Source organism: Falco punctatus (genome assembly GCF_963210335.1).
Source record: "Falco punctatus genome assembly, chromosome: 7".
NCBI classification, from domain to species: Eukaryota; Metazoa; Chordata; class Aves; order Falconiformes; family Falconidae; genus Falco; species Falco punctatus.
Window position 1 is genome coordinate 71685365 of NC_137587.1, and position 24410 is coordinate 71709774.

The following is a 24410-nucleotide window of genomic DNA, read 5'->3' on the forward strand; positions in this document are numbered from 1 at the left end:
CTAAAGATATCCTGGCTGATCTCCTCCAGGGCCAGAACAGCAGCCTTGCAAATCAGCATCTGCTGAAAAGGACTGTCTAGTGAGGTTTTGGAAGAAAACAGTTGTCCCTGACACTTCAGCTGTTGTACCTCTTGGAGTGTCTACAGGCCTCTTGTACAGTATGACTGGCTATATACCTTTACTACCTAAGAATAAACAAATAGTTGGATATTGGAATAACTAGGTTGATTGTTCTTGGTTTGGAGATACCAGTTAATGGCAGTGGAATAATTTGTAGGAAAGAGAGTTTTAAGGTTTTGTCCATAGCACAATGTTAACTCTCTGCAGAGTTTTTAATGTAAAGAGAACTTTCACTGCATTCTGCAAACATGAACCCTTTGTGCTTTCATCCAGAGATCTCTGAGGTTTTTTTAACAAATAGTTTATCGTGTTCATAATATTGTGAGGAAGCAGGGGAATGTAATTCTCCATGTTTTATAGATGTAAGGTGAAAATCATTCCTGGATTAGAGCAACATTATGCTTTATAGCAGAGTTATGAATATTACGTGCAGGAACTTAACAGATGTAGTAGCTATGCTTCACATGTGTGCACACACACATGCTCCCTTGCTAGGTTCTGTGATTAGTCTCTGTTTTTGTGAGAGCTCTCTGGGAGATCTAGCAATTAGCAAGTGTTGGACCATTTTCAATTTGCTCTGAAATTGAAAATATGTGGGTAAAAGAAAACTGATGGGTGAGGTTGAAGGCTATACTTATACAGAAGTTGCCTCCCTTGATTTTGGCTCTGCTCCTCAGCTGCACTCAAGGACAGGCACATGGAAACTAAGAATAGTGGGACTCATTCAAGTGCCTTTTCGTACAGACACTTTATCATTGCTGTCACCATGAGTCTCTGTTACATAACAGATGCTGTCACTCACTGCGTGAACAAGCCTCCCGCTGATACTAACACATTTGTTATGTTACACTGCCCAAGTTCACAGAGGCCTGTGCTTCCTTTTTCTTGTTGCCTGTTTGCAAAGTTCTGTGTATCAGAGCTGTTCAGGCATTTGTGCTCAAGACCTTCATTTCCACAGGTTTTGAACATGTCTCTCTTAGTTGCACTGTTCATGTAGCAGCAATATCTCACTGTTAGGGAGCTCTCTTGGGCTTTTTAGCCTATGCTGCTTTAACTCCATTCCCTTTCCCTTCCTTCTTATTACAGCACTTTGTAACAAACTGCATTTCCCTCCCTTGTATTCAAACCCTTCGCTATTGGTAGGTGGCTGTCGTGGGCCCACAGTCATTGCTGAGCCAAGCTAAACATACTTAATTTTGTTAATTTAATTTTTCTTCACAAGTCAATTCCTTCAGCTCCCTAATCACTTGTGTTGCTTTTTTCTGAACTACCTAAAAAAATCTGTCAATGTCTCCATGATAATAAGGAGCTCCTCACAGAAAACCACGTTATAGGTGCAATTTCACCACAGCGGGAAGGAAGACATTTTACTGTTTCCTTGCTTCATAATACAATGCCGCTGCAGATTCTCCCTCAAAATTGCTTTGTTTTCTTTTACTTTTTGCTGATTAATTTTAGTGAAAACTTACCTCCAATTTTCTGTTTATCCTAAGGCCTCAGATCTTGCACATGGTCACACATGTGCTTGGGGAAGCTATTGGCCGTAAGTTATTTGTAAAAGCAATCCAACTTCTTTTGATTGATTTTTATGTGTGGGGAGGATGGTCTACTTACCAGGGTGGGAAGAGTTAGTGGGAGGAGTCCCTCAAGGCATACCAGTTTAAAGAGAACTAGGTTCAGGTAATGAGTCATGGCCAGAGCTGAGAACAGAAGAGAGGAACTCCGGTTACTGATTTTCTTCATCAACTTTTGACCTCACACTTCAGATACACAGGCACCTTCCCAGCAGAGTGGCCAATATCTGAAACTGGTGCTGTTAACTGCCCACGATAAGCTAAACAGAATCAGTTAGAAATTCATGTTTAACTACTGTACAGGCACTCCAGAGCTGGTTGTCTGCAAAGCCCCTGGAGGGAAAGCAAAGTTTTTCACAAAAGCAGCTATACACATTCTAGACTGCACTGTGTGAACTGATCTGTTTCGAATGGAGCTGCTTTAGGTGTTATCTATTACATAGATAGTGACAAGGTGAAACTGCAAATGGAAAATTAGTTGACATATCAAAATGTTGTAACAGAGAAACAACACTGGTGTATTGAACTGGGTTGGTACTCAGGACACCTTGGCCCTACACCTGCCTTCACCACTGAATGACTAGTGGGGATGATTAAATCATCTACCCACTCTCATCCTCTCTTCATTCTCTGACCCTTTGTCTAGAACATGAGCCCTCTGAAAAAACAGCTGCCTGTCAAGGTATGTTTTATGCAGTGCCTAACACAGCAGGACCTGGTTTTAGCTGGGATTCTCCTATAGACCACCATAATGTAGCCCATCACAGTAGAAGAAACTACAGAAATGGAGCAGAGTGATAACCCCTTCGCTAAATTATCTGAACTACAGTGGGGCTAAATCCCACAGAATCTGCTGAGGACAAGACTGGCAGCAAAGGGAATTTAAGTAACGTAAAACATGTATGAGCTAAGATATACTGGCCATAAGCTGGCCACAATTAAAATTTAGGCTGAAAAGTAGGAAAAGAGCTTTCTAAGCATCAAGCCAGGGATGTTCTGAAAGAGTTTCCCACTAAGGAAATTGGAAGTAAAAGACCTAACTTCTTGTACTAACTATAAATATCCTCTTTAAAGTTCATTAATAACAGGGTATAGGTCTTGCTTAATTCTTTATTAAAACATGGTCAAGTCATGAAATTTAGGGACAGATTCCTACTTCACATCTTCCTTTCTCAGAGATAACGTCAGATCTTCATTCCTTCTCTGTTCTTTTCTAGCTTTAATCTCTACGATGAATTTCATTCAGTTTAACTTGAACAAGAATTGAGAACAAATTTGTGAAATAAACTAAGCTCAAATCAGAGAGTTTGACCTGTCCATCCTAGACCTGAGAAACTGTGGCTTCACAGTCAGGACTTCTAGCAGATCTTTTGTTTCGAGCACATTGCCATAATGGAGATAGTTTGTCCCTTGATTGCACCAGCCCACTTAAGGAAGTTTACGACTGAAGTGTACAAGCAAATGTAAATTCTTCACTATCTGGAGGAATCAAGCCTCTGCTCCCCTGCCTGCCGCATTTGATTTATGCAGCATGCTGCCTAGGACTTGACTGTTTCTTAAATAGGTCAGTCAATATGTAAAGTGGAACCTTAGCTAGTTATCACAGTTGAGAAAATCGCTGTCTTGGGTTTCAGCACAGTCTGCTGATATGACCTGGTGGGAAAATGACTTCAGTGTAAAAAGCTACTTTTGTGAAGGAACAAAGCAGAGAGGAATTTGAATCTACTTTAGAGTAGCTGAGACACTCTGCTTGGTATCTGCCTGCCTTTGTCCAACCTAACAATGCATTTGCTCTAAAGTATATAGCAGATGAAAAAGCCCAATACTTCTTGGACTGTAAAATTGCAGGAATTCTACCTAAGCAGATCAGTGCCGCTCTTGGGCCAGTAGCATGTCTCTGACAGGAGTGCTGGATGCAAAGTCAGCCAGAGCTAATCATAACCTCAAGACCTAGGCAACACTTTTCTGTAAGAGCTGGGTTTACAGCATCCTTTTCCAGAAGGTTTTGTGGGGTAATGCTGACTGGCAGGCAGGACAATCTTACATAGACCCTGCACATGAAGACTTAACACGTTCCGTGGAGTAAGAAATACATTCTGGATCAGTTATTTCTGTTTGAGGTCTTTCTTCAGTCTGTGATTCACTGCTTTGTCCTTTCTCACATGATGGCTCATCCTGGAAGGCGACTCACAGTTGCTCTGTCCTTTTTGCAGGGAGTTATGTATGCTGCTGAAATAAGAGTCCTGAGACTCCTATAAAGGTGCTATCTGATACTGCCCAGTCAGAGCTCAGTACAGAATGTTCTTCAGGACTTCCAGCGCTCCTTTCTGAAAACATCTCAGCAGCTTTCCTGGCAAGGAATCCCTTCTGCCTTATCTTTCTATTTTGTGTGTCTCAGTGAACCTGATCAAAAGGTTACTGCTACTGAAAGAAGGAAGCTTTATTTCCCCAGCTACCTCCGACACTGCTGCTTTTGCTGCCTCTGGCTCTTATCAGGTGTTTTAATAAACTGATGCAGTCTACTAATCTGTCAGACAACTAAAGAAGCAAAACAACCCCCACACATGCTTTTTCTGGATTAGAAAAGTATTTGTTTGTGAAGGTCCCACGAGTGCAAGGAAAGAGAAAGGGGGAACAGAACATGAGGGTGAAGAAGACCTCTTTCAGCACCTTCCAGCTGGTAGATCAGTGTGTGAAACCACGGCTGTAGTTTCATCCTATCCATTTCTTAGACACAGGAAAACCTAGAACCAAATGTCATGGTTCAGGGAGATCTCTCTCCTAATTATGCAAAAATATTGACAGAGTAATTTATCACAGACCACAAAGCACACAAATGTAGTTTCCCTTGTAATTCTAGTTCTAGGTATGTTTTGGCAGAGTTCGACCCTTAATAGTGAATATTCATCTCTATCAGGTGGAATCTAGGCTAGGCTCATATGTTAAAAGAAAAAAAAAGAACTAGCTTGTCTCAGTAAAACACAGGGTGGTGATTGTATGCCTGTACTGCTGTTAGAACTTCAACACATTATTCTAGATGCGGACTCTTCTCTTCTGCTTCATATTTAGCCTGGTTTCATCTGTCTGGAAATGGCAACTGCTAGGATTTGATAAGTGGATTGAAAGCTTGTCCAGCTTCACTGTGAGTGTCAGCCTCAGAAACTATGTAAGTTATATAAGGAGTTCCTCGATGATTTACAGCAGCTATCCCTGCCAGAGCTGCGGGAGTCTGCTGGGAGAACCATTCTCCTGCTCTCTAGTGGTAGAAGGACAAAAAAGCCAAAAATTTCTGTTTCTTCAGAACAAACTCATACGTGTGTGCTGCACGGACCTGAAAATGGCTGCCAAATTCCAGGTTGGTAACTTGGAAAACGGAAGTATCTAAACCACCCCCAAAAGAACAAGAAATAGTTTAATTCAGTATATATGTGTGTTCATAGTGCTACTTGAGAGTGTCAGAGCAATCATTATGCTGAATTCTGGAAGCTTTTAAAATGAGAACTTTCTGCTTTTCTAGGAGCCCTTGCAGGAATGATTTTGAAGAATGAAAATTTATCACTGCTATTAGCAGTAGATGGCCCAGGACACACAGTTGCTCAGTCTGGTTTCAGCCAGTAGATAGCGCAAAGCAGCACTTGGTGACCAACAGTCTGTTCCATGCCACAGTTGCACAGCCCTGTGACATGGGTTATTAGGGAATAAAAGTGGCATGTGAGGCTGTCCTGCATGCTGAAAGAAAGTGGTAGCCTGCTGCAGAAGATGGATACCAGCATTGGAGAAAGCTCCAGGGAGACCTTGTAGCAGTTTTCTAATAACTACAGGGAGCCTGCAAGAAAGCTGGAGAGGGACTTTTTACAAGGACGTGTAGTGATAGGACAAGGGGTAGTAGTTTTAAGCTGAAAGAGGGTAGATTTACATTAGATATTAGGAAGAAATTTTTTACTGTGAGGGTGGTGAGACACTGACACAGGTTGCCCAGAGAAGCTGTAGATGCCCCATCCCTGGCAGTGTTCAAGACCAGGTTGGATGGGGCTTGAAGCAACCTGGTCTGGTGGAAGGTGTCCCTGCCCCTGGCAGGGGGTTGGACCTAGGTGACCTTCATGGTCCCTTCCAACCCAAACCATTCTGTGATTCTGTCATTCTATGACTGTCTGCCAGGGGCATCTCAAAGACCACTCCTGGCAGTTCATGGGAAGTCAGGGAGATGTAGCTTCCTCCTTGGGAGAGGAGGAGTCCTGTATCTAGTCATAGCTAACTGATTTCTTGTAAGCATCTCTAGGTGTGTACTGTCTTTTCAGAGACTGGAAAACTGAGACATCAGCCAGTAAAACCAGAGGCAAAACTAGAAATAAAGTCCTTATCCAACTCCCTGCCTCTTATCTCAGGGGTGGCAAGCTCGTTGTTTAATTGTGCCTCACAAGTGCATGCTGAGGACATCTACAGTATTAACATGCTCTATGATCCCTTATGCTGGCATAGCCACTGTGATCTGTGTAACTACCACTCCACCTGAGACTAGGGTCGTGTAGTAAAAGTAGTAATAGCAGGGATGCTACAGGCACACTGGCTGCCTCTCAGCTAAGGACACAATCCTTAAAACACGTACCTGCAAACCTATACCTAATAAATATAGTTCAGTCCATACTAAATTAAAGGTGATTCTGGATTTTAAACATGCAAACATTTCAGGACAGTGACGTGTACTGGAGCCTCTCTACAGTCCTGTATAATAAAATAAACAAAAAAGTTCCCTTTAAAGGTTGCTTTAACATGGGCAACTCAACATATGAGTCAGTGCTGCAAAATTGCAGATTATTCCTTTCTCCTTCCCTATCCCGTAGAAAATAAGGAATATAAGCTTTTTCCTACAGTCACCTGCTGACATTTGAGTAGTACATGGTTTGATACCTGCATAGGCAGTTCTCAGCTTAACTAGTTCAGTCGCTAAAGCATCTATTTTAATCAGTGTTGCATAGCACTCTCTTCTGCTGAGGTGATAGGAAGTGGAAATCCCTGGTCTGTCTTTTCCTGTCTCTCATAGGCATTTATATACTGAAGAACAAGGTAAGTATAAAAACTCAATTAAAGCCAATAGGGGAGAATCAATAAAGGAACGAGAAGCTGGCAGCTACACAGGTTGGGGTTTATCTCCACAGCAGAATCCTGACACATGACATTACAAGAACATAGAGTGCTCAGATGAGTTATGAAGATTGATATTTATGATGATGACTTGCAATTGTGCTATTTAAAAAGCCCACCTATTTGGTAATGGAAACCTGCTGGCAAGATATGATCAAAGAGGTGAAATTGCAGGAAGAGTAAAATAAGATCAGTAAATCAAATGCTCTAAATCATCAGAGAGGCACACTACAATTAGGGTTGAATTCAAGAAGGCAGAATTATTGGAATTGCAAGGTATAAATCTATGTCATACATGTGCTGCCACTTCTTCTGGGAAACACGCTCACCTCTAGCATTTCCAGACTGACCTCTGTCAAGGGCAGAAAGACAACAGCTGTCTCCTACCATGATTCCCATTGACTGTGGCATATTTCAGTTGAACAGAGGCTACACAGGCTTCAAGGATGCCCGTTTTATTACCTAAGGAAGGCTCTCATATTTTCTTCCTTTACATCAGTTTTCACATCAGCTTACAGAGAATGTAGTCTGTGATGTCCATGTGCAGAAGTGGCCCATGGTGCGTACAGCTCTACAGGAGCAGAGACCAGGTGGCTGTTGATGGAGGCTCTTGAGACCTTAGCTGATTTTGCCTGAGAGATTGTTCATTGTTATTGATCTGAAATGCAAAATAACCTTAAAACAATAGTGTCTTCTACCTTTTCTGACTACAAGCCTTTCTTTTTCTTTTTAAATTCCACTTGCTGTACTTGTCTTACAAAAATTTCCAATTGGTAATCATACACTTGCCAGTGTACAGTATCTGCAGCATAGGAATTGAAGGTGAATAAGGCCCTCTGAATAACGCAGTGTACAATTTTTTATATACTGCTTTAGTATCTCTTTTCTTATACATTGAAAGAAAAAAGCGTGAGGCTATCTAGCCATAAAGTTCCAGCCTGGGATTTCTTTTTTTGGTCAGAGATGTCTACTTAGAATGTTCATATCAGATGGAGGTTGAAGTGGGTGGTTCCCGTTTCAATGGTCATGGCAGCTGGTATATCAGGTTTAGTGAAAACAAACATGTTTTGGAATGCATTTAGGGAAATGCTTAACAAAAGCTGCTTTGAGCTCAGTGACAACAGCTGGATTCTGGTTTTAAGAGGCAGTGTTGAACACACACAAGTGGAGAGAAATTGCTTGTTCCAATGGCCTGATTATGAGATGAGATGAGGAGTTAGGAAAATCCTGTATTTTAGTTCATGGCTTGCCACTGCTTTGCTGAGAGACCTTGGTGAAATCTTTTAGATCCTCTGTAGTACCATCTTTCTCATAATCTCGTGTAGTGCTAAAACTTGCTTCAGTGAACAGTCACAAGGGCTAGCAGCTTGATTTGGTACAAGTGTGCCTCACTTAAGAAATTAAGCAATGCAGATGGTTTCCCTCTTTGAATTTTTAGTAGAGAGGAAAATACTGGCAATTGGCATTGTCCCAGCAGTGCACATGGTGGTGTCCCATAAGCGGGTTCATTCCCTGCTGCACAGCGCCAATTCACACACTGAGTTGAGGTATTCTGTAGTTCTTTATTCTAGTTTGTGCAAAGTAGGGAGCTAGGTGGTAACCCACAAATGCCTAGCTCCCTGATTGTCAAAACTTTACACTGTTTATACAGTTTAGCATACAAAGACATCAGCCTTCATTGGTTACAAATTACCCAGCTCCTTCATTACTTAGTACTCCGTTTCCCATTTGTCAAATAATTCTCTTGCTTCTCAAGTTAATTAGTTCTCAAGCTCAGTCTCAACTTCTTTTGGGTCAGGGGGATTTCTTGAGTCGGTGGGCAACAGGTCAGTGGTCGCGATCTCCCCCTGCTGGAATTATCTTTCCCCTAGTTTTGCTGAGCTCATTGCTTGTGATGAGGTTCCTATCAGTTCATCTATGTTGTGGAGGTGCTTCCTTTGTGAAGTCCCATTTCGAAACAAAAAGATTTGCTGTTGCTAAAGGAAGCCCTTAGCAGGGCATACAAAGTGCTTGTAACCTGAATTAACCCTTAACAGCTCATTCGCTCCAACTGTCTCAAAGTCTAACCACCATTAGCACATTCAGTTCCAGTGACCACCTGATACCAATGGGAGTGATATTATGTGTGAATTTCCTGTTCTCACTGGGGGTAAAACACAGATCTAAGAGCACTTCTGTCTAGTTTTCCCCTGTTTCAGGAAATCCTCTCTCTTTGGTCTCTTTATACAGAGGAACTAGAATGAAAGAATAGATTCATAAGGGAAGAACCCCTCAAACTAATTTGGATTTTGGGGGATCTTCAGCTTTTTACCTTTCAACTTTCTCCCTTTGTAAAATGCTACAGAATGGTGGCAAACTACTAGGAAATGACAGCAAGACTGTTGGAGGTTTTTAATTCTGGGTCCAGCCTTGACTTGGTTGTGGTAATCTGGGCAAGATGACCTTTTTTCCTCCTCTTCTGTACATAGAAACTAGACAGAAGGTAAGCATCTTTGGTGCAAAATAGAGTGAACTTACTTCAGCAGCTCCATAATTTTCATTCTGTGTATACTGAAAAACTACTAAAGGGAACTTAATAGATGAATGCTTAGTTATTATTCAGTCTTCAGAATGGCTCTATCCAGTTCTTTAAAGTGCCAGTTTATTAGTCATTTTACTTGGCTGCAAGGCATTAGTAAAACATGAAAGGCTAAAACTGACTTCATTGCACTTGGAAATCCATGCAGTATAGTTACACAGACTGGGAAATACTATTTTGCATTAATTTTCTACAGGAAAATTAATGTTATACACCAGCAAAGTTTACCATTTGTAGGGTTGAATTTGGATTCACCATTAGGCCACACTTCCACGCTCTCAGCGAGAAGCAAACAGACAACCTCTGAGAATTCATCATGAGTCTTTCTTTGAAGCAGGTCCATATTGAAACTGGAATTGTGATGGTCCAGCCTGATAGAAGCTCTCAATACTCAGCCCATTAAAAAAAATTCTGTATGTACTCCCATTTCACATGGGCACAAGCATCTGACAAGTGTGTGTGAACCCTCAGTGCATAATGACTCAAAGGGCATATGACATTGTAATTTTCCATGTAGGCATGCATATTAGGAGTTCCATCAAGAGCATGACAGAAGCCAAGGAATAGGAAGGGAAGGTACTATCTCAGCTTCAGGGGTATGTAACTAATAATTCCTCTGCAGGCTGATTTTAATCAAAATGCCAGAACTGACACTGAAAAGTATCAGAAATGTAAGCAAAATGCAGAGCTCAATAAGGAAAATAGTATGATTTCAACAAGAAGAGTGTGGAAAGATCTTGGCTGACTTGCAAAGCTATATAGTGGGATAAGCAAGCATTCTATTGTATGCTGGATTGAACAAACAGTACACAGTTCAGTATGCTCAAACTTTGAGTAATTGACCATGACCACATGATATATACCTTCTACATAAGCTAGGATTTAGACACTTGAATGTTCACACCCCTGTTCTTCCTTCCGTTCTGCTCTGGAGAGATATTTTCCACTTCAAGTAATGGAGCAGTATGTGTATATGAGGGCTCGTTGATGTTTACCAATGTTGGCAGGGACAGAACGGGAATGTTGTGAGTCAGGTGCATTGTCAGGTGGATGTTGTGGCAGTAGTATTTGCAGCTCTTAGGAAGAAAGATCAATCCATTTCTGTTTTGTAATACTGGTTTCATAAAGGACACATGCAGCATTTGGCTGCAATTCTATTAAAAGTGCAGCACAACAAAATCCTGTGCTTGGCTAGCTATTTTTCCCAGCTTAGAAGGAAATCTTTTAATAGTCAAAGAGATCACTATAACCAAAACCAGAATCTTGAACTTCTGAGGACCGGAAACCTCCTATGGACATGAAACTGGATAAATATGATCTAATTCAGTTTACTTGGGAAGTGTCAAAGTGGCTTCTGTAAAGGGGAGTCCTAATAGTTTACAAACCTCTTGGGCATCTTTGAAGAGTCATCAATAAATGGTGTAAAAGGGTGATCTGATTTATACCGTTCATTTGAATTTTCAAGAGGCTTTGGCAAATCCAGTTTTTGAGGGTACTAAGAAGCCACAGAGAGAATAAGGGAGGGTCCTGGCATGGGTAAGTAGTTGGGTAAACAAAAGAAGCAGATCATAAAAGTAAATGATCAAGCTTCACAATAGTGCCAAACAGAGTTCTTTAGGAATTTGTTCTGGGATGTAGGCAGTTCAGTGTATTCATAAATGACCCAGAAAAGGGTGTGAGCATTCTAGTCACCATTACTGGTCATTTGCTTTTCTAGTTTTCCAGATCTTAATGTAGAAGGGAACATTATTAACATTTACTGTAGCCTCCGGTGTGATATGATCTAGGACTAAGCCAAATTAATTGCAGATTCTAGTCTGGTATGTGGTACTGCACTAAAGCAGATCTTTTATATATTAAAAAAATTGAATCTTGTTTTTATAATTTCCTATGACAGAGAATCTACGAAAAACTTCATCATGTTAATCTAGAGGTTGGTTGCCCTCAACATTAAAAATCATTAACTTAATTCTGGCCTAAAGGTGTATAGGTTCCAGGCAGCACCTCTTTGCAACTATTGTCTGCTGGTGTGAGGATTCCTCTGTGTTCAAGTCTCCACCTCTCCATGTAGGTACTTAGAGATTATTATCAAATAATTACTTCCTTTTGCTTAACCAAAAAAGATTAGGCTCCCAAGATCTTTTCTATTAAAGTATGTCTTCCAGTTCTTTTCCACTGAGCTGGATTGTCAGCTTGGGTTTGGTGCCAACATCTTCTCCCGCAAGCAGCAAAGGCAGTCCTGGCCTGGGTACAGTTTATCCACAGTTCGAGTCTTCTGCACTGGGGAGGCCTCCCCAGAAAAACAGAAGGGCAGAATCACCAAAGCAGCTGTGATACCACCCTCCTGTAGAGCTGGGAGTAAGTGCATGATTGAGGGCTACATGTTCTAGCCCAGGGGTCCTCAAACTATGGCCCGCGGGCCCTCCAGTGTCCTCAATGCGGCCTCTGGTATTTACAGAAGCCCCCTGCCCCGTCCCCCCCCCGTCCCCCCCCCAGCCAGGGGTTGGGGGGGAAACCAAGCAGCCGCAGATGACTGCCTGCCACTTCATCCTGCCACTTCATCCACGTGCCGGCCCCCTGGTTAAAAAGTTTGAGGACCCCTGCTCTAGCCAGTTTAAACTAATAGATCTACCTCTTGTGAAAAGCCAAAGTAAGTTAGTGAAGTCTTCAGATTACTTGAAGTCATAGGAAGATGTTTTAACAAATTCTGTGTCGTGTCGGCCCTAGGATTGATGGGAAGATAAGTCATTTTCAATCTCACATTCTTTAGGTCTCACAGCAAGACTCAGTCTTCTCAATCTATTCCACTTCAGTCCTCTCCCTGCTAGAAAAAGTTAAGCATTCTTGAGTACTGGAAGGTGTGGGTGGCAAACACCTGATCTGAACTTTTTCCCCTGCTGAGAAGTTTTAATTTAAGAAAGCAATAACATTGTGAGCTTCCCCCCCCCCATTACTAAATGAACTGGATATTTTTATCATCACACATTTCTAAATAAATCCTGTCACCTAATTCTGTTAAGTGAAACCTGCAAATCCAAGCAACTAAAAGTCTGTTGCTCCACTGAAACAGGGATTTGTGAAGGGTTTTGCAGAATGGTGAAAAACAAAGAATTAAAAAGCACAGAAGTAGCTAATAATGTATACAATTTTTCTTTGCACAGACTTTGAACAGCAGCCTGTCAAACACCCACTATGACACGAAGCTGCTCAGAAGGGGGGAAAGTGGTATTTGTTGTTGTTTAACCTTAAGTGCTTCCTCTGGGGTAGTGTGTGCACTGAGATGTCACCAACTTCAGAGTGCTGTATAGTCAGACATCCCTCTATGAGAGTAGGAGAAGAAAATGATTGCAGTCTCCAGGTCTGCTTTACTAAGCTACTTTATATATATATCTGTATGTATAGAGGGGTTTTTACACCAGTAAGAACAGAAGCAGCAAGCAGAAACAAATGTTTTTTGCTATAACTTTCTGCTAGACACCATAGGAACATGTATTACCTGGGAAGCTAAATGCACAGATGTTCTGTGTCACCTCAGGAAAGTTTTTTATCCCAGACCCAGCAAAGGAGACAGGTGCTCAAAGGTGGTGTGTATTGCAGTGTGTAACTCCTGGAGCCCAACCAAGCCCGGAGGGGAACACTGAACCTTTCCAACTTGTGCCCTGGTAGCTCTCCAGGGACTACAGGCCAGCCTCTGTGCCGAGCAGGAAGTAACAGCCATGAGGGAAATGCTGACAAAATCAAGCAGCCACAAATTGCTTCTCCCCATCATCTCACCACAGTTCAGCCATGTGTGGGGTACAGCTTCACATCATCTAGAACCCTGTCATAGAGATTTAAGCTCTTTAAGAACAAAACAAAACAAAAACCACAGAACAGTTCTCACTGCTCCTAAATTGTAGCTGATGAAGCAGATGCCCCTTTCTTGTTCCCTCGTGTCCCACAGGATGCATCCTTGTGAAGTTGCTCCACTGAACAGAAGATCTAAGATACCATCAGTCAGTAGGACAGCACAGGAGGGAATATGATTCTGTCAGCTAATGGTTTAGGGGAAAATGAGGAAAGGCAGATCGTCTTCGGGTCCTGCTCGCAGGAATGTTCCTACAAATCACATAGGAAATGGTATTGTCTAAAAAGAAGACAGTCCAGGAAGCAGCATCTAGAACTGCTGTGTGTTGTCCTGCCCTTCTATTAAACAGCACAGAGCAGTAACATTAGATGCAGTGTGCAGTTTTTGTTTTCACCAAAAAAAGCTTCAGTATTCACAGAAGAGCCAGGTGAACAGGATCCCTCCCCCTTGCAGAAGCACACACAAACACAAGACTGCCATCCACTGAGACATTTATACAATGATGAACTGATACTATCAAGGCACTGGCCTCAAGAGTCTGTAGAGTTTTATTTAAACTCTTACACAAAGGTCAGTGGAGTGTGGAAAACAAATGAAAGCACAGGTTGTGAAAATTAATCAATGGGGAGTCCCTGGGTGGACTTGTAGAACTGCTGCAGCCTGAAGCAGGGCTGGTCACTCTTGCCTGTGCAGAGCCGCACACAGCCTTGCAGCTCAGTTCCAGGAGCATCTGAACATTTGACGTTGTTTAATCAGGGCCAGATTGTATGGCTCTGTGGAAGATAAAATCTTAGTCCTTAAGACTGTTTGCATGAGAACTGGGGACATGCCTGCATGATAGGTATTAATTAGCACATCAGCATCCAGTCTGAATAGATGTGGCTGGCAAGGAGCACACAGGGAAGGAGATGCACAGATAAGAAAGCCTGAATGAACCTTCAGCCTCCACCCTTCTGAGTTTACTGAGTATTTAATCTTTGTCAAGTGCACAGCACTTGCACTTCCCTTTTATTAGGAGGTCCAAACCTCATGTTATTATTAACCACTCGGGTAATAAATTGGTTCCTAAAATACCATTTAAAAAAGAACAGGAGAAGCGCATTTTCTCTTTTTCTCTTCTACTCATACAACCTTGTTGTTTCCAAAACCAGCGGTTTTGCTTTAACTTTCAAAATAAGAAAATTCACTTTTTAGTAAAGATGAGGTTTTCCAAATGTCAGCTTAGTTACTTGAGAACAAGAATGACCATAAAGAAGCTTATAATGGAAGTTCATATCCTTCTTAATGGTAGCATTGCGGCACAACTTTCATCATACAGCAAGGTGAATGCAGTACAATTATCTCCCTGTCTTCTTTCCATGTTCTTACTTTCCTCTCTTCTGCTTTGGATCCACCCTTCTCTGTCTTTTTTCCCCTGCTCTAGCTCCTCTCAACTAAGCCTTTTCTAAAACTAAACAAGCAGAACACTGAACTAGCATTTGAAGACCATGAAGTTGTTTACTCTGCTGCTGTATACTGTTCTCAGGCTTGAATTGGACCTCAGCTGCTTTTTTGATCCAGAATTGAAGTAAAAGCTTGATCAGCAAAAACACAATTATGCATGTGTAGACAAAGACAGGTGCAAACTCAAGGAAATAATGTCCAGATTTAGGATAACCACAAGATCTTTCTGGTGTTGAGTAGGTTGTATGCAGTGCTACTGAAGGGCTGGTTTCCAAAAGCAAAACCCAGACAGAGGAGGCCTTTATTTTAATCTTTATTTATTTGCAGCCTTATCAGCTGAAGCCTATTCCCTCTTCTCTACTTATCTACTTGCTCACTGAGGCACTCAGCATTGCTGACAGTTGCAGACGCTGCTGCTGAGCAACAGACATGGCAGTGGCACAAATCACTCTTTTCTCTTACAAAGTAATGGGAATGTCTTGGACTGGTGCAGCCTGGTTGCTTATTTGTAGAGGATGTGCTTATGCCAGAAAGGAATGAAATGCAGGCAGAAAAACTGTATCTCCCTTGCCTTTGGCCTTGTTTTTATTGGCAGTGAAATTCTGTTCCATTAAGTTACTGAGTAGGAAGGAATAACTACCTGAAAAATCAGTCTGTGAGGGGAGCAGCACAACCAGGGATATCTGCAAGGGGTAATGATAACTAGGACCTTCTGCTTCAAGCTCTTCTACTACTATATTGTTTAGACATGCTGGCTAAGCTCTTTTTGCAATTTTGCAATCTTCAGGAGTTCAGAAATGATGAATAAGCATAGAAATGTCTGAGTTTGTTCTCCAAAATCATTAAATGGCTTCTAGCTGCTTACCTGAGGAAATGAAACTTACACAGTCATGCTTTCTATCCCTCAGTCTGTCAGTTCCCTGCTACTAATATTTCAACCCGTTTGATGGTTAAAACCAAATTTGACAGATGTATTTTGTCTCCAAGATAGTATCTTCCTACATATTTGTGAAAGTAGAAAGTAGGCAGCTGGAGTAAAGAGAGAATTCTTCTTGAGTCATAGAGTCATAAAATTAAAGGATAATTTAGCTTGGAATGGATCTCTGAGGGTCTTCTGCTCAAAGCCATGGCAGCCTACAGCACCAGCATCAATAAATTACTAGGCATTAGAGAATCCATGACAGTACAATTATGAATTATGGAGAAAAAGTTTGTGTTGAATACTGCACATTAGACATGTGACACTCCAGTAACAAGGCATAAATCTGTGGGACATTTCTTCCGTAGCCATTTTGCTCACAGAGCATCTTGTTTCTATTCGGCCTCTTATTTCAAATTTTTAAATCTTCTGCCTGTCTTCAGCAGTTTGTGGCAGAGAGGCATTGTTAAAATACATCTATTAGGATTATGAATTCTTAAATCAGAGCTGTATAAATGTCTGACAGGTGGTACGGCTGCAAAATTTTGGTTTGCAGCTGCATCACCACATGATGCTGAGTTCGTTTGATTTGCTTACTGAGGAAGAATAAGGGTTAAAGTCAGCCAAGACTGAATTCAGCTCAGTAAGAGGGACTTCCCAAAGTTGGGGGCTGCCTTTACTGTTGTTAGGGACAATAGCATATTTCCCATCAAGTCCAGCACTGCATGGTAATCAAAAATAGTACAATTCATGTAGACAAGATACATCTCAGGGACAGACTCGTTGAAGAGGGGTCCATTATTCTTTGTGAAGCTACAGCTCATTAAATGCTAGTGAAAGGCACTATTTTGAGAAAGAGTCATTTGATAGTCACTGAACTGATCCAGTTTGAGCAAACCTCCCTATGCTGTCTCAATCCTCTCCTGAATAATTCCAGATGAGGGTAGAAAAATAAGCTAGTGCTTGGTTTTTAAATAGAAGTTTGATGGAATGTACATTTGGAAGGCAAATTTTATTGAATTCCAAGGTACAAGCTTTTAATATGAGCATTCCAATATGAATATCGGAAAATTCATTGATAGATTTTATACTATAATGTAGAAATACAGGTACTTTGTAAACTAAAAAGTAATTGTGACTAAATCATATAGTTGCTTTGATCTCTGCAGCTTCTTAGAGTCCATGTAATTTCGCTTCTTCATAGCTTCATACCTGGTTACCTGTCTCTATTTTTCTATTTCTGTTAAGTTTTCTATTCTCCAAGGGGAATAATAAAGGTCAAGGGGCAAGATGCTTGTGCTAATCAATCTGTTTCTAGCTATGATTTTTAGCTACTTGTTCCACTGAGGATTACCAGTTTTTCAAAACATCTGAACATCCTGAAAATCTCAGAGGTTTATTTCTTGCATAGTCTGACTTCCTTCCATAGATACCAACATGGCTGATTCTTTGAATAACATTTCCTTTTTTGCAGTCCAGTGATAAAGCTGTTTGTTAGTTATAAGCACATTCTCAGCAACCCCCCTATATTCTAGACAAGTGCTCATATTTTGATCTTGGTTATAAGGGTGGAGAGAGTGGCATTGCTCCAGATTTTTTTACCACTGGAAGCTGGAATGAATATAGCTTTCCAAGTACTTTCTGATACAAGCTTTTCTGTCTTGTTGTGTATCTCATCTCCTGCTGCTGCCTCTCTTGCCAGGCTGCACAGTCCATTGTTGTTAGAGATCTGTTTAACATCTCTCTGCTCCCACAAATGGATTTTGAACCACTCTTTCTCCCAAAACAATTCTTGCACAGCAAAAGTGAACTTCTTCCTTCCATCCTGATGTCCAGTTCTGTGGGACTCTTCTCTCTCCCCCCTGCCCTCTGGGCTGACTCCCAAGAGTTCCAGCACCCTGGCACCGATCTTACTTCCCATTGCTCAGCTCTGCCCTTTATCCTGGCCAGGTGCTCAGGTTCCCTCTTTTTGTGCCTTAAATAGGTTTCAATTTATGTTCCAGCAGTTCAATCCCCCACTTTACAGGTTCTGTAAGGAATGTGATAGAGCAGTAAGAAAGCACTGGCTGAATTTCAATGAGTACAAGTGTGACAGCACACTTGGGTAGTTAATAGGGGCAAGGGGGAGATTAGGATTTGTGTATTTATGGTGATTATTTCTTTATTATCTTCTACATATGAGGCAGAGTGAGCAGTCTTTAACAAGGGCAGTGAGTGCAGACTTTAACGCTAAAACTTGGAGGCAGAATTTCCCTGTTCTGTAGTGTTGAATATTTCATGAATTTCAAATGCCAATTATGAGTTACTTGCTGCCTGCTAGGAACAATAGGCAGCTTTGAAAGGACTTGCTCCCATTCTTCAAATCTATACCACATGTTTTTTGACTCTTTTTTTTTTTTATTCTGAGAATCCAAGGGTTCAAGGATGATGGCTGAAACTTTCACCCTAGTGAAGGTGGTCCTAACAGGCCAATGTGCAGAGAGCTTGCACCACTGCTTTCTGTACCCTGAGCTACAGGATATCAGGTTTTATGGTTCTCAGTTGATTCTCTAGTCCTCAGCTCATTTAGAATGTGATTTTTCACATTTGCATTTCCGCACTGGGGTTTTATTAAAATAGCACCACATATATATGTGTACACACACACACATATGTATGTGTATATGTGAGCTGGCAAAATCCCTTAGGAAACAAATGAATCTTGGGTTGCTTCACCAGCATTCTCTCTACTAAATCCACTCCCTTTGTATCTATGCCAAGCTTTGGAACAGTGTCTGACCAATATTGTTAAAAACAAGATAATTTCCCTCAAAAACAGTTCTCCCTTTTCCTGGGAGGTGCGTTCTCTATACCTTTTTTGAATGTACTGTGTAGCCAATGAAAGGCAAGTCTTAGTCCTACAACAGTCCTATCTTTTCTGAAATGTTATAAAAATGTGCCTATAAAAGTCCTTTTGCTGACATAGAAAGCACTGCCATAATGCTGACAATAAATAATGTCCATGATGGTAGTTTCATACCATTAGACAAGGATAATTCCCAGCCTCCTGCAGTTAGTTCTTGGAAGGCTCTCAAATAAAATGTCATTACTTTGGAGTTCTCTGGACAAAATTGTCATTACACTTTAAGGACTTTAAAACTTCCTCTGAGTTTGGTACCTGTAACTCCTGGAGCCAAGTTTTTAGAAGTGTTTAGGAACCCACGCTTGGAGATGGAGCTACACAAGTATGCACCTTCTGGTTTGTAGCACTTTAGGCTATCTTCTGGGCAAGGCCTAGATTTGATACAGCCCTTAGGTTCTTATTTCAGGTTAAACTTCCCCCACGCTCCACCCCCCCCAAAATGGGACTATAGTATTTGCTAAAACAATGTGCTCAAAAAATTGCTTCCAAGCAGGTGTGATACTGTCACCGAAATCCGGGAATAAAACTCCTTAACACCAATGTAGTAATAAGAAGCAGTCATTATTTATTGTCGTGCCAGATGCACAGGGGATCATTCCACCTAAGGTGCATGCTGAACTGTTTTGTGGGTCCCATTTTATGTTACATAGCTATACGTATTCATTACATTTCTCGGAATTATTTGCATATGTATGAGCCTTCCCTCGATGATCTTCGTTAAATGTCCTTTTATGCCTGGGCAGTTATCTCTGCTCCTCTTCATCCCGTTGTTTGCCCCATTATTCCACCTGAGTTCTGGCACATATCCCTTACTTAGCACTCCAAACTCCAATCACAAACTCCAGAACCAGCTCGGCCTGCTTTTTCTACTGTAGACCCTCTCTTACGTTGTTTCCAGAGATTGACTCCCTTGTTTAGAAGTCCTTTCAGTCATCAGTTTTGACGACTTGAGATGGTGGTGAGTACTTGAGTATTAACGACTTGAGAGGGTGGGTCAGCCTGACCTAAACTTTGTGCACATTCTTGCTTAACTAAGTAGAATTTGGTAACTGGGGAGTTTAGGCAACTATACTGAAGTGAAGCTTAATGCTTTGTGGATAGATCAGCAAACATGGTCTGTATCAGAGGAATCATATGCGTCATATATAGATTGAACTCTGGTAGGTGGGAAGTGCTAGCTGGAATTCTGGGCATGGGGATATCTACATGCTTCTGTAATTGTGCAGTAGTGTGCCAGTCAGCCTGACTCAGTCTTTACACCTGATAATTTCTTTCCTAGCTACAGAAGTGATAAAGGAGCATTCTGCTGCTTGGATGCTCTGGTGTGTTCTTTCCCCACTTAAGAGCTGTAAGAGAATCTTGTTTGTGTCACCAAATAAAGCAGCACTCTGAGAACAATCCCAGGAAGGCCAGGAAATAAAGAGCGTGGGTATTTTCCGAGAGGCGGCTAAAATACCTATAGCTGAGAGGACAAAGCTTGATTCCTTGAGCATATCCTTTACTGCTCTGTCATGTCCTTTACTGCTCTGTCATCCTCTGGGAACATTAGGGACTGTGTTTAAGAAGCTGCATCAGTTTCAGATGTTATGCACCCTATTAATCAAAACACATCCTTTTGGAAGGCAGTTGATTGCAGCTTAGGCAGAGAAGTGCTTACACCTCAGTATCCCTAGTGCCTGGAGGAGGGAAGAGGAGGAGGAAAAAGACCTTTAATGCTATCACTGGCTGAGTTCACATTATCTAATCTACAGGAGCATTTCAAAATTGAGATTTATTTCCCCAGAAACATTTGTTCTACCAGAAATTGTGATGAAAATAATAATATTAAATACTATTTGCACTGGGTAGCTTCACTTTGGAGTATTTCAAATGAGTCACAGCCAGTCTAGGTTGTGAGGAGCAGGTGAACGTTTCAGAGAAAGGATTCAAGAGAGCAAGGAAGCAGGGGAAGAAAGATGGGGAAGCATGTGCTGCGTGTATGGTGAAGTCACTGCTGATGGCTGCATTTCTTTGAAGTAAGAGCTTAGGTAACATCCTGCTGCTTTAAATGGCAGGGTGACAAGTGACTCCTGGAAGGGGAAAGGTGAATATTTGCTTATGAAAGCAGAAGCACAGAGATGGGGTGAGGATTTCCTCACTGCTTGCAGTGGGCATTCATTGCCTGTGTTTAGCCTCCCTGCCTGTCTGTGCAGTTCATGTGGTTTCCTTTTCCTAGGAGGTATGAATTTAAATGTATAAAACAACAAACACTTTAGAAAGCCTCAGCTATTGTATCTGTGCAAAAAGATATGCAGAGTCTCTCATATAGCTAAACAGAGTCTGTGTTCAAGCCCACTGGTTTCAAAGGCTTTGCACTAGGAAATGATTTGAACGAGTTTATCAATGGTAAGAGCTTCTTAAACATAACAGAATAAACAGGCATTCCCGAAGATGTGCAGGGCAGAACTGATTGCGACCTCTTTTACTCCTTTTCTGCGAAAAAACTCTCAAAGAACAAAAGGTAGGGAAATGTCTAATTTTAGCTTTTTTCCCCACTGCTTGGGCCTCTATTACATGACATGCCTTGTAGCCAGCAGTGAGAGGAAGGATTCCCACCTGCAGCTGTTATCTCCCCAGGACCAACCTCCTGGGAGACATGTGAGTCGAGGGTGAGCCGCAGAAAGTGCTGACTCAGCTGGGATAGTGGGTTTCCCCAGGCCGTAGGGAGAGCCCACACGTGGCTGCTGCCCCAGCCCAGCCCCCCACCCCAGTGCAGCAGGGAGCTGTCTGAGATGCATCTTGTTTTTTTTTTTTTTAATGACTTCTACAGACCCAACCCCTCTGGGAGAAACTAACGTTTTGCATGTCTAACGGGGGAGTAAGGCAGCAAAGGAGAAAGCAAGCTTCCAAACCTCTGGTAGTTTGCAGACAGGTACAAAACACAACGTGTTTCCCAGCAGGCAAACTTCTGCTAGAAGACCGGCACTCCCCAAGTCCCTGCTTTGCATGCCAGTGAGATTTTCAAGGTGAACCGCTGTTTTTCCTTTAGATTTGGATCTGCTCCTTCCCACAAAACCCTCTTGTGTCCTCACAAGCAAACCTGCAACACGGCAGCCGCAACTCCAGAAGGAGAAGGGATCGTCAGCATCTAAGAGAAAACGAATCTTGTTGCTCCTTTATTTAAAAAAAAAAATGTTTACGATGATGCTATTTTGAAATTCACTGCCACCCGGTAATTTTTGCCGTTAAACGAAGGATGACATTAAACCTGGCACTAAAGCTGAGCCGCGGGTGACTTTTGCTCAGCGGCAGGAGTTCTGCAGTGCCAGGGCGACGCGGTCCGTGCAGCCTGGCGGCGGTGGCGGCGGCAGCAGCAGCTGCGGCGTTGCGGCGCCCGTTCAGCCACTCACACCCTTAGCAGCCAGACGTTGCCCTTTTAAGAAGCCTGGGTGCCGGCTCAGGTAGGCAGAGCCTGTGTGCAGTAGTCGCTCCTATGGCAACCCAATAGAATGGGATGGCTTCATGAATATTCCCAGGAGCAGGGGCTGCATGAGGAGTAAGTGATGACAGTGATGTAAGCAAGCAGTGGCTGCTGCAGGTTGCAGTTCATTGTGCTATTGGCCGGCAGGTTGAGGAGTTTGAGGTACCCGGGCTTGAGCTTCGCTTTCCGGATGATGTCTGCCCGCCAGGAGACACAGCATATTTGCATCTCGAAGCCAACATGGCAAGGCGGCTGCTGCTGCTGCTGCTGCCGCCCTCCCTTGCCTTCCAGCCAGAAGTGTGTGGCTCTCCTCTAGACTTCTTGCCCAGTGCTGTGGATCTGAGCAGACAGGGATTGCAGTAACACTCACCAAGGGGAGACAAGCAGCAAGTAGCCAAATCGAGACAACAGAGGAAGCGGGGCGGGGGGGGGGGGCTTTTTTTGCCTTCCCTTTTTTTTTTTCCCCTTTCCTTCTGGATGCAGAGCCTGTGTTTTGATGCAGAGCCTGTGGATGCCACAGTCTGGTAAGGAGATGACACACCAGTCTTTGGTCCCTTCTGCCCCTTGAGCTGGGGGCAGGGGCCTGGGGGCAGTGTCAGTTCCCCTCCTTGGGCAGAGCCGGGGGGTCTTTCCCTCTAACTGAGCAGCAGCAGCAGCAGCAGCATCGGTCATGGACAAGCTGCCCCCCTCCATGCGCAAGAGGCTCTACAGTCTGCCCCAGCAGATAGGACCCAAGGCATCAATCATGGACGAGGAGGAAGACAGCGACAAGGACACCCGGAGGAAAAGCATCAGGCTGAAGCCACTGCCTTCGCCCTCTGCTGGGAACACCCGGGCACTTGGGGGAGACCCCGGCAGAGGGGGGGACCCCGGCCTCCTGGAGACAGAGGCAGGCAGCAAGGGTGCCAAGACCAGCACCAACGGGGACTGCCGCCGCTTCAAAGGGAGCCTGTCCTCGCTGACCAGCAGGCACCTCCACGACGCGGCCGAGGAGAAGAGGCTGATCGGCGGCGAAGGGGAACCAGCCTCCCCCACTGAGGACAAGAGCCTCCCTGGCAGTGGGGAGCTGGAGCAGGGACTGCCAGCGCCTCCTCCACCAGCGTCCCCACCAGAGCCCCAGCAGCAACCCCCCCGGGCTTGCTCCTCTACCTCCATCAAAGTGGAAGGAGGTGGAGGGTGCGACCAGATCACCCCAGATGAGGAGCAGAGGCTGGGCCAAGCTGGTTTCATGCAGAGGCAATTCGGGGCCATGCTCCAGCCGGGGGTCAACAAATTCTCCTTGAGGATGTTTGGCAGCCAGAAGGCCGTGGAGAGGGAGCAGGAAAGGGTTAAGTCTGCCGGGTTCTGGATCATCCATCCCTACAGCGACTTCAGGTACAACCCACCGCCCCCCCCCCTCTTCCTAGCCCACTCAAAACTAGCTGGCTGGCCCCTTCCCCTACCACATCCAGCTCAGACCTTTCTGCATGCACACACCCAGACATAACTTTCCTTCGCAATTTCCTAGTCAGAGAAGCTGGAGGACACATCCAAGATCTGTTCCAGGCAAACGATCTGCAGGTTTCATGTATATTTAAGCTTAATTTTAGTGTCCCCACACTACTACTAATTTTAAATTGTGTTTTTAAACCAATAAATGTCTTTTGCTTTGGCTTTCTATAAGGGAAAGCCTCTTCGTAAGTTCAGTGTAAATGGGGAAAAAAGTTCCCACCTGATGCACAACTGTAGACTAAAAGCATGGTGTCTGCTGCTTAACTAGTCCTGCATCTCCAGTTTAGAATGTACGGTCTGTCTGATTGATGTTTTCAGTTCCCATTTTGGTACCTCCAAGTCCTCTCCCTTCTGCTTCCCCAAGAGTTAGGGAAGGATGTTGCTACTGTTGCTGTTCTGTAGGGCTTCTTGCTGCAGCATCGCTTGTCAGGAATTGGTATGTGGCAGGGGATAGAGGCATTCATTAAGAAGGAACTTAACACCTTCAGAGTCTTACAGAGAAAGATTTTCTCTTTTGCATCTGTAGACCCATATTTGCAAAAGTAATTTGGATAGGAAATAGTTAACATTGCCTTTGTGAAAGTAATGGCTTTCTTTCACTCAGGCAGCAACATTTCCGTGAAGGATAATAAGAAAATTAACTTGTAAACCCTAGAGCCAATTTTTGTATAGTTCTGTATAGCAGAGGGTTTGTTTTTGGCTATTTCTGAGTAAAGTATTGTCTACTGCACAGGTGAATTGTCCTCTGCAATATGTATGTAATGTACTGCAATCAATAATTAATTACTTAGTGCAATCAATGGCTAAGGTTTATTGCTTCAACTTTAATTACAACTGGCTTACGTCTCACATTTAAAAGCACACAGTTAAAAGAACATTATTCAAACACACATCTATCAAACTACATGTATACTACAAAATTCATTTATTGAAT

At 42.9% G+C, this 24410-nt stretch overlaps 2 protein-coding genes across 3 annotated transcripts in view; one reads left to right on the forward strand and one right to left on the reverse strand.

The window, feature by feature from the left end:
• Nucleotides 1-7561, reverse strand: part of REC114 (REC114 meiotic recombination protein) — a 56443-nt gene extending 48882 nt beyond the window's left edge. The window contains exon 1 of the mRNA XM_080397383.1: nucleotides 1-7561. This exon is cut by the window's left edge and continues 26695 nt beyond it. The gene's annotated coding sequence lies outside the window, so the exon portion shown is untranslated.
• A 4408-nt stretch (nucleotides 7562-11969) lies between these two features.
• Nucleotides 11970-24410, forward strand: part of HCN4 (hyperpolarization activated cyclic nucleotide gated potassium channel 4) — a 119381-nt gene continuing 106940 nt past the window's right edge. For both annotated transcript variants that reach the window (XR_013929771.1, XM_080397341.1), the window contains exon 1: nucleotides 11970-23359. Coding sequence is in view for 1 of the 2 variants with exons in the window: in XM_080397341.1 (XP_080253467.1) it covers nucleotides 22656-23359 (704 nt within the window). In the remaining variant the exon portion in view is untranslated. The remainder of the gene's footprint in view (nucleotides 23360-24410) is intronic.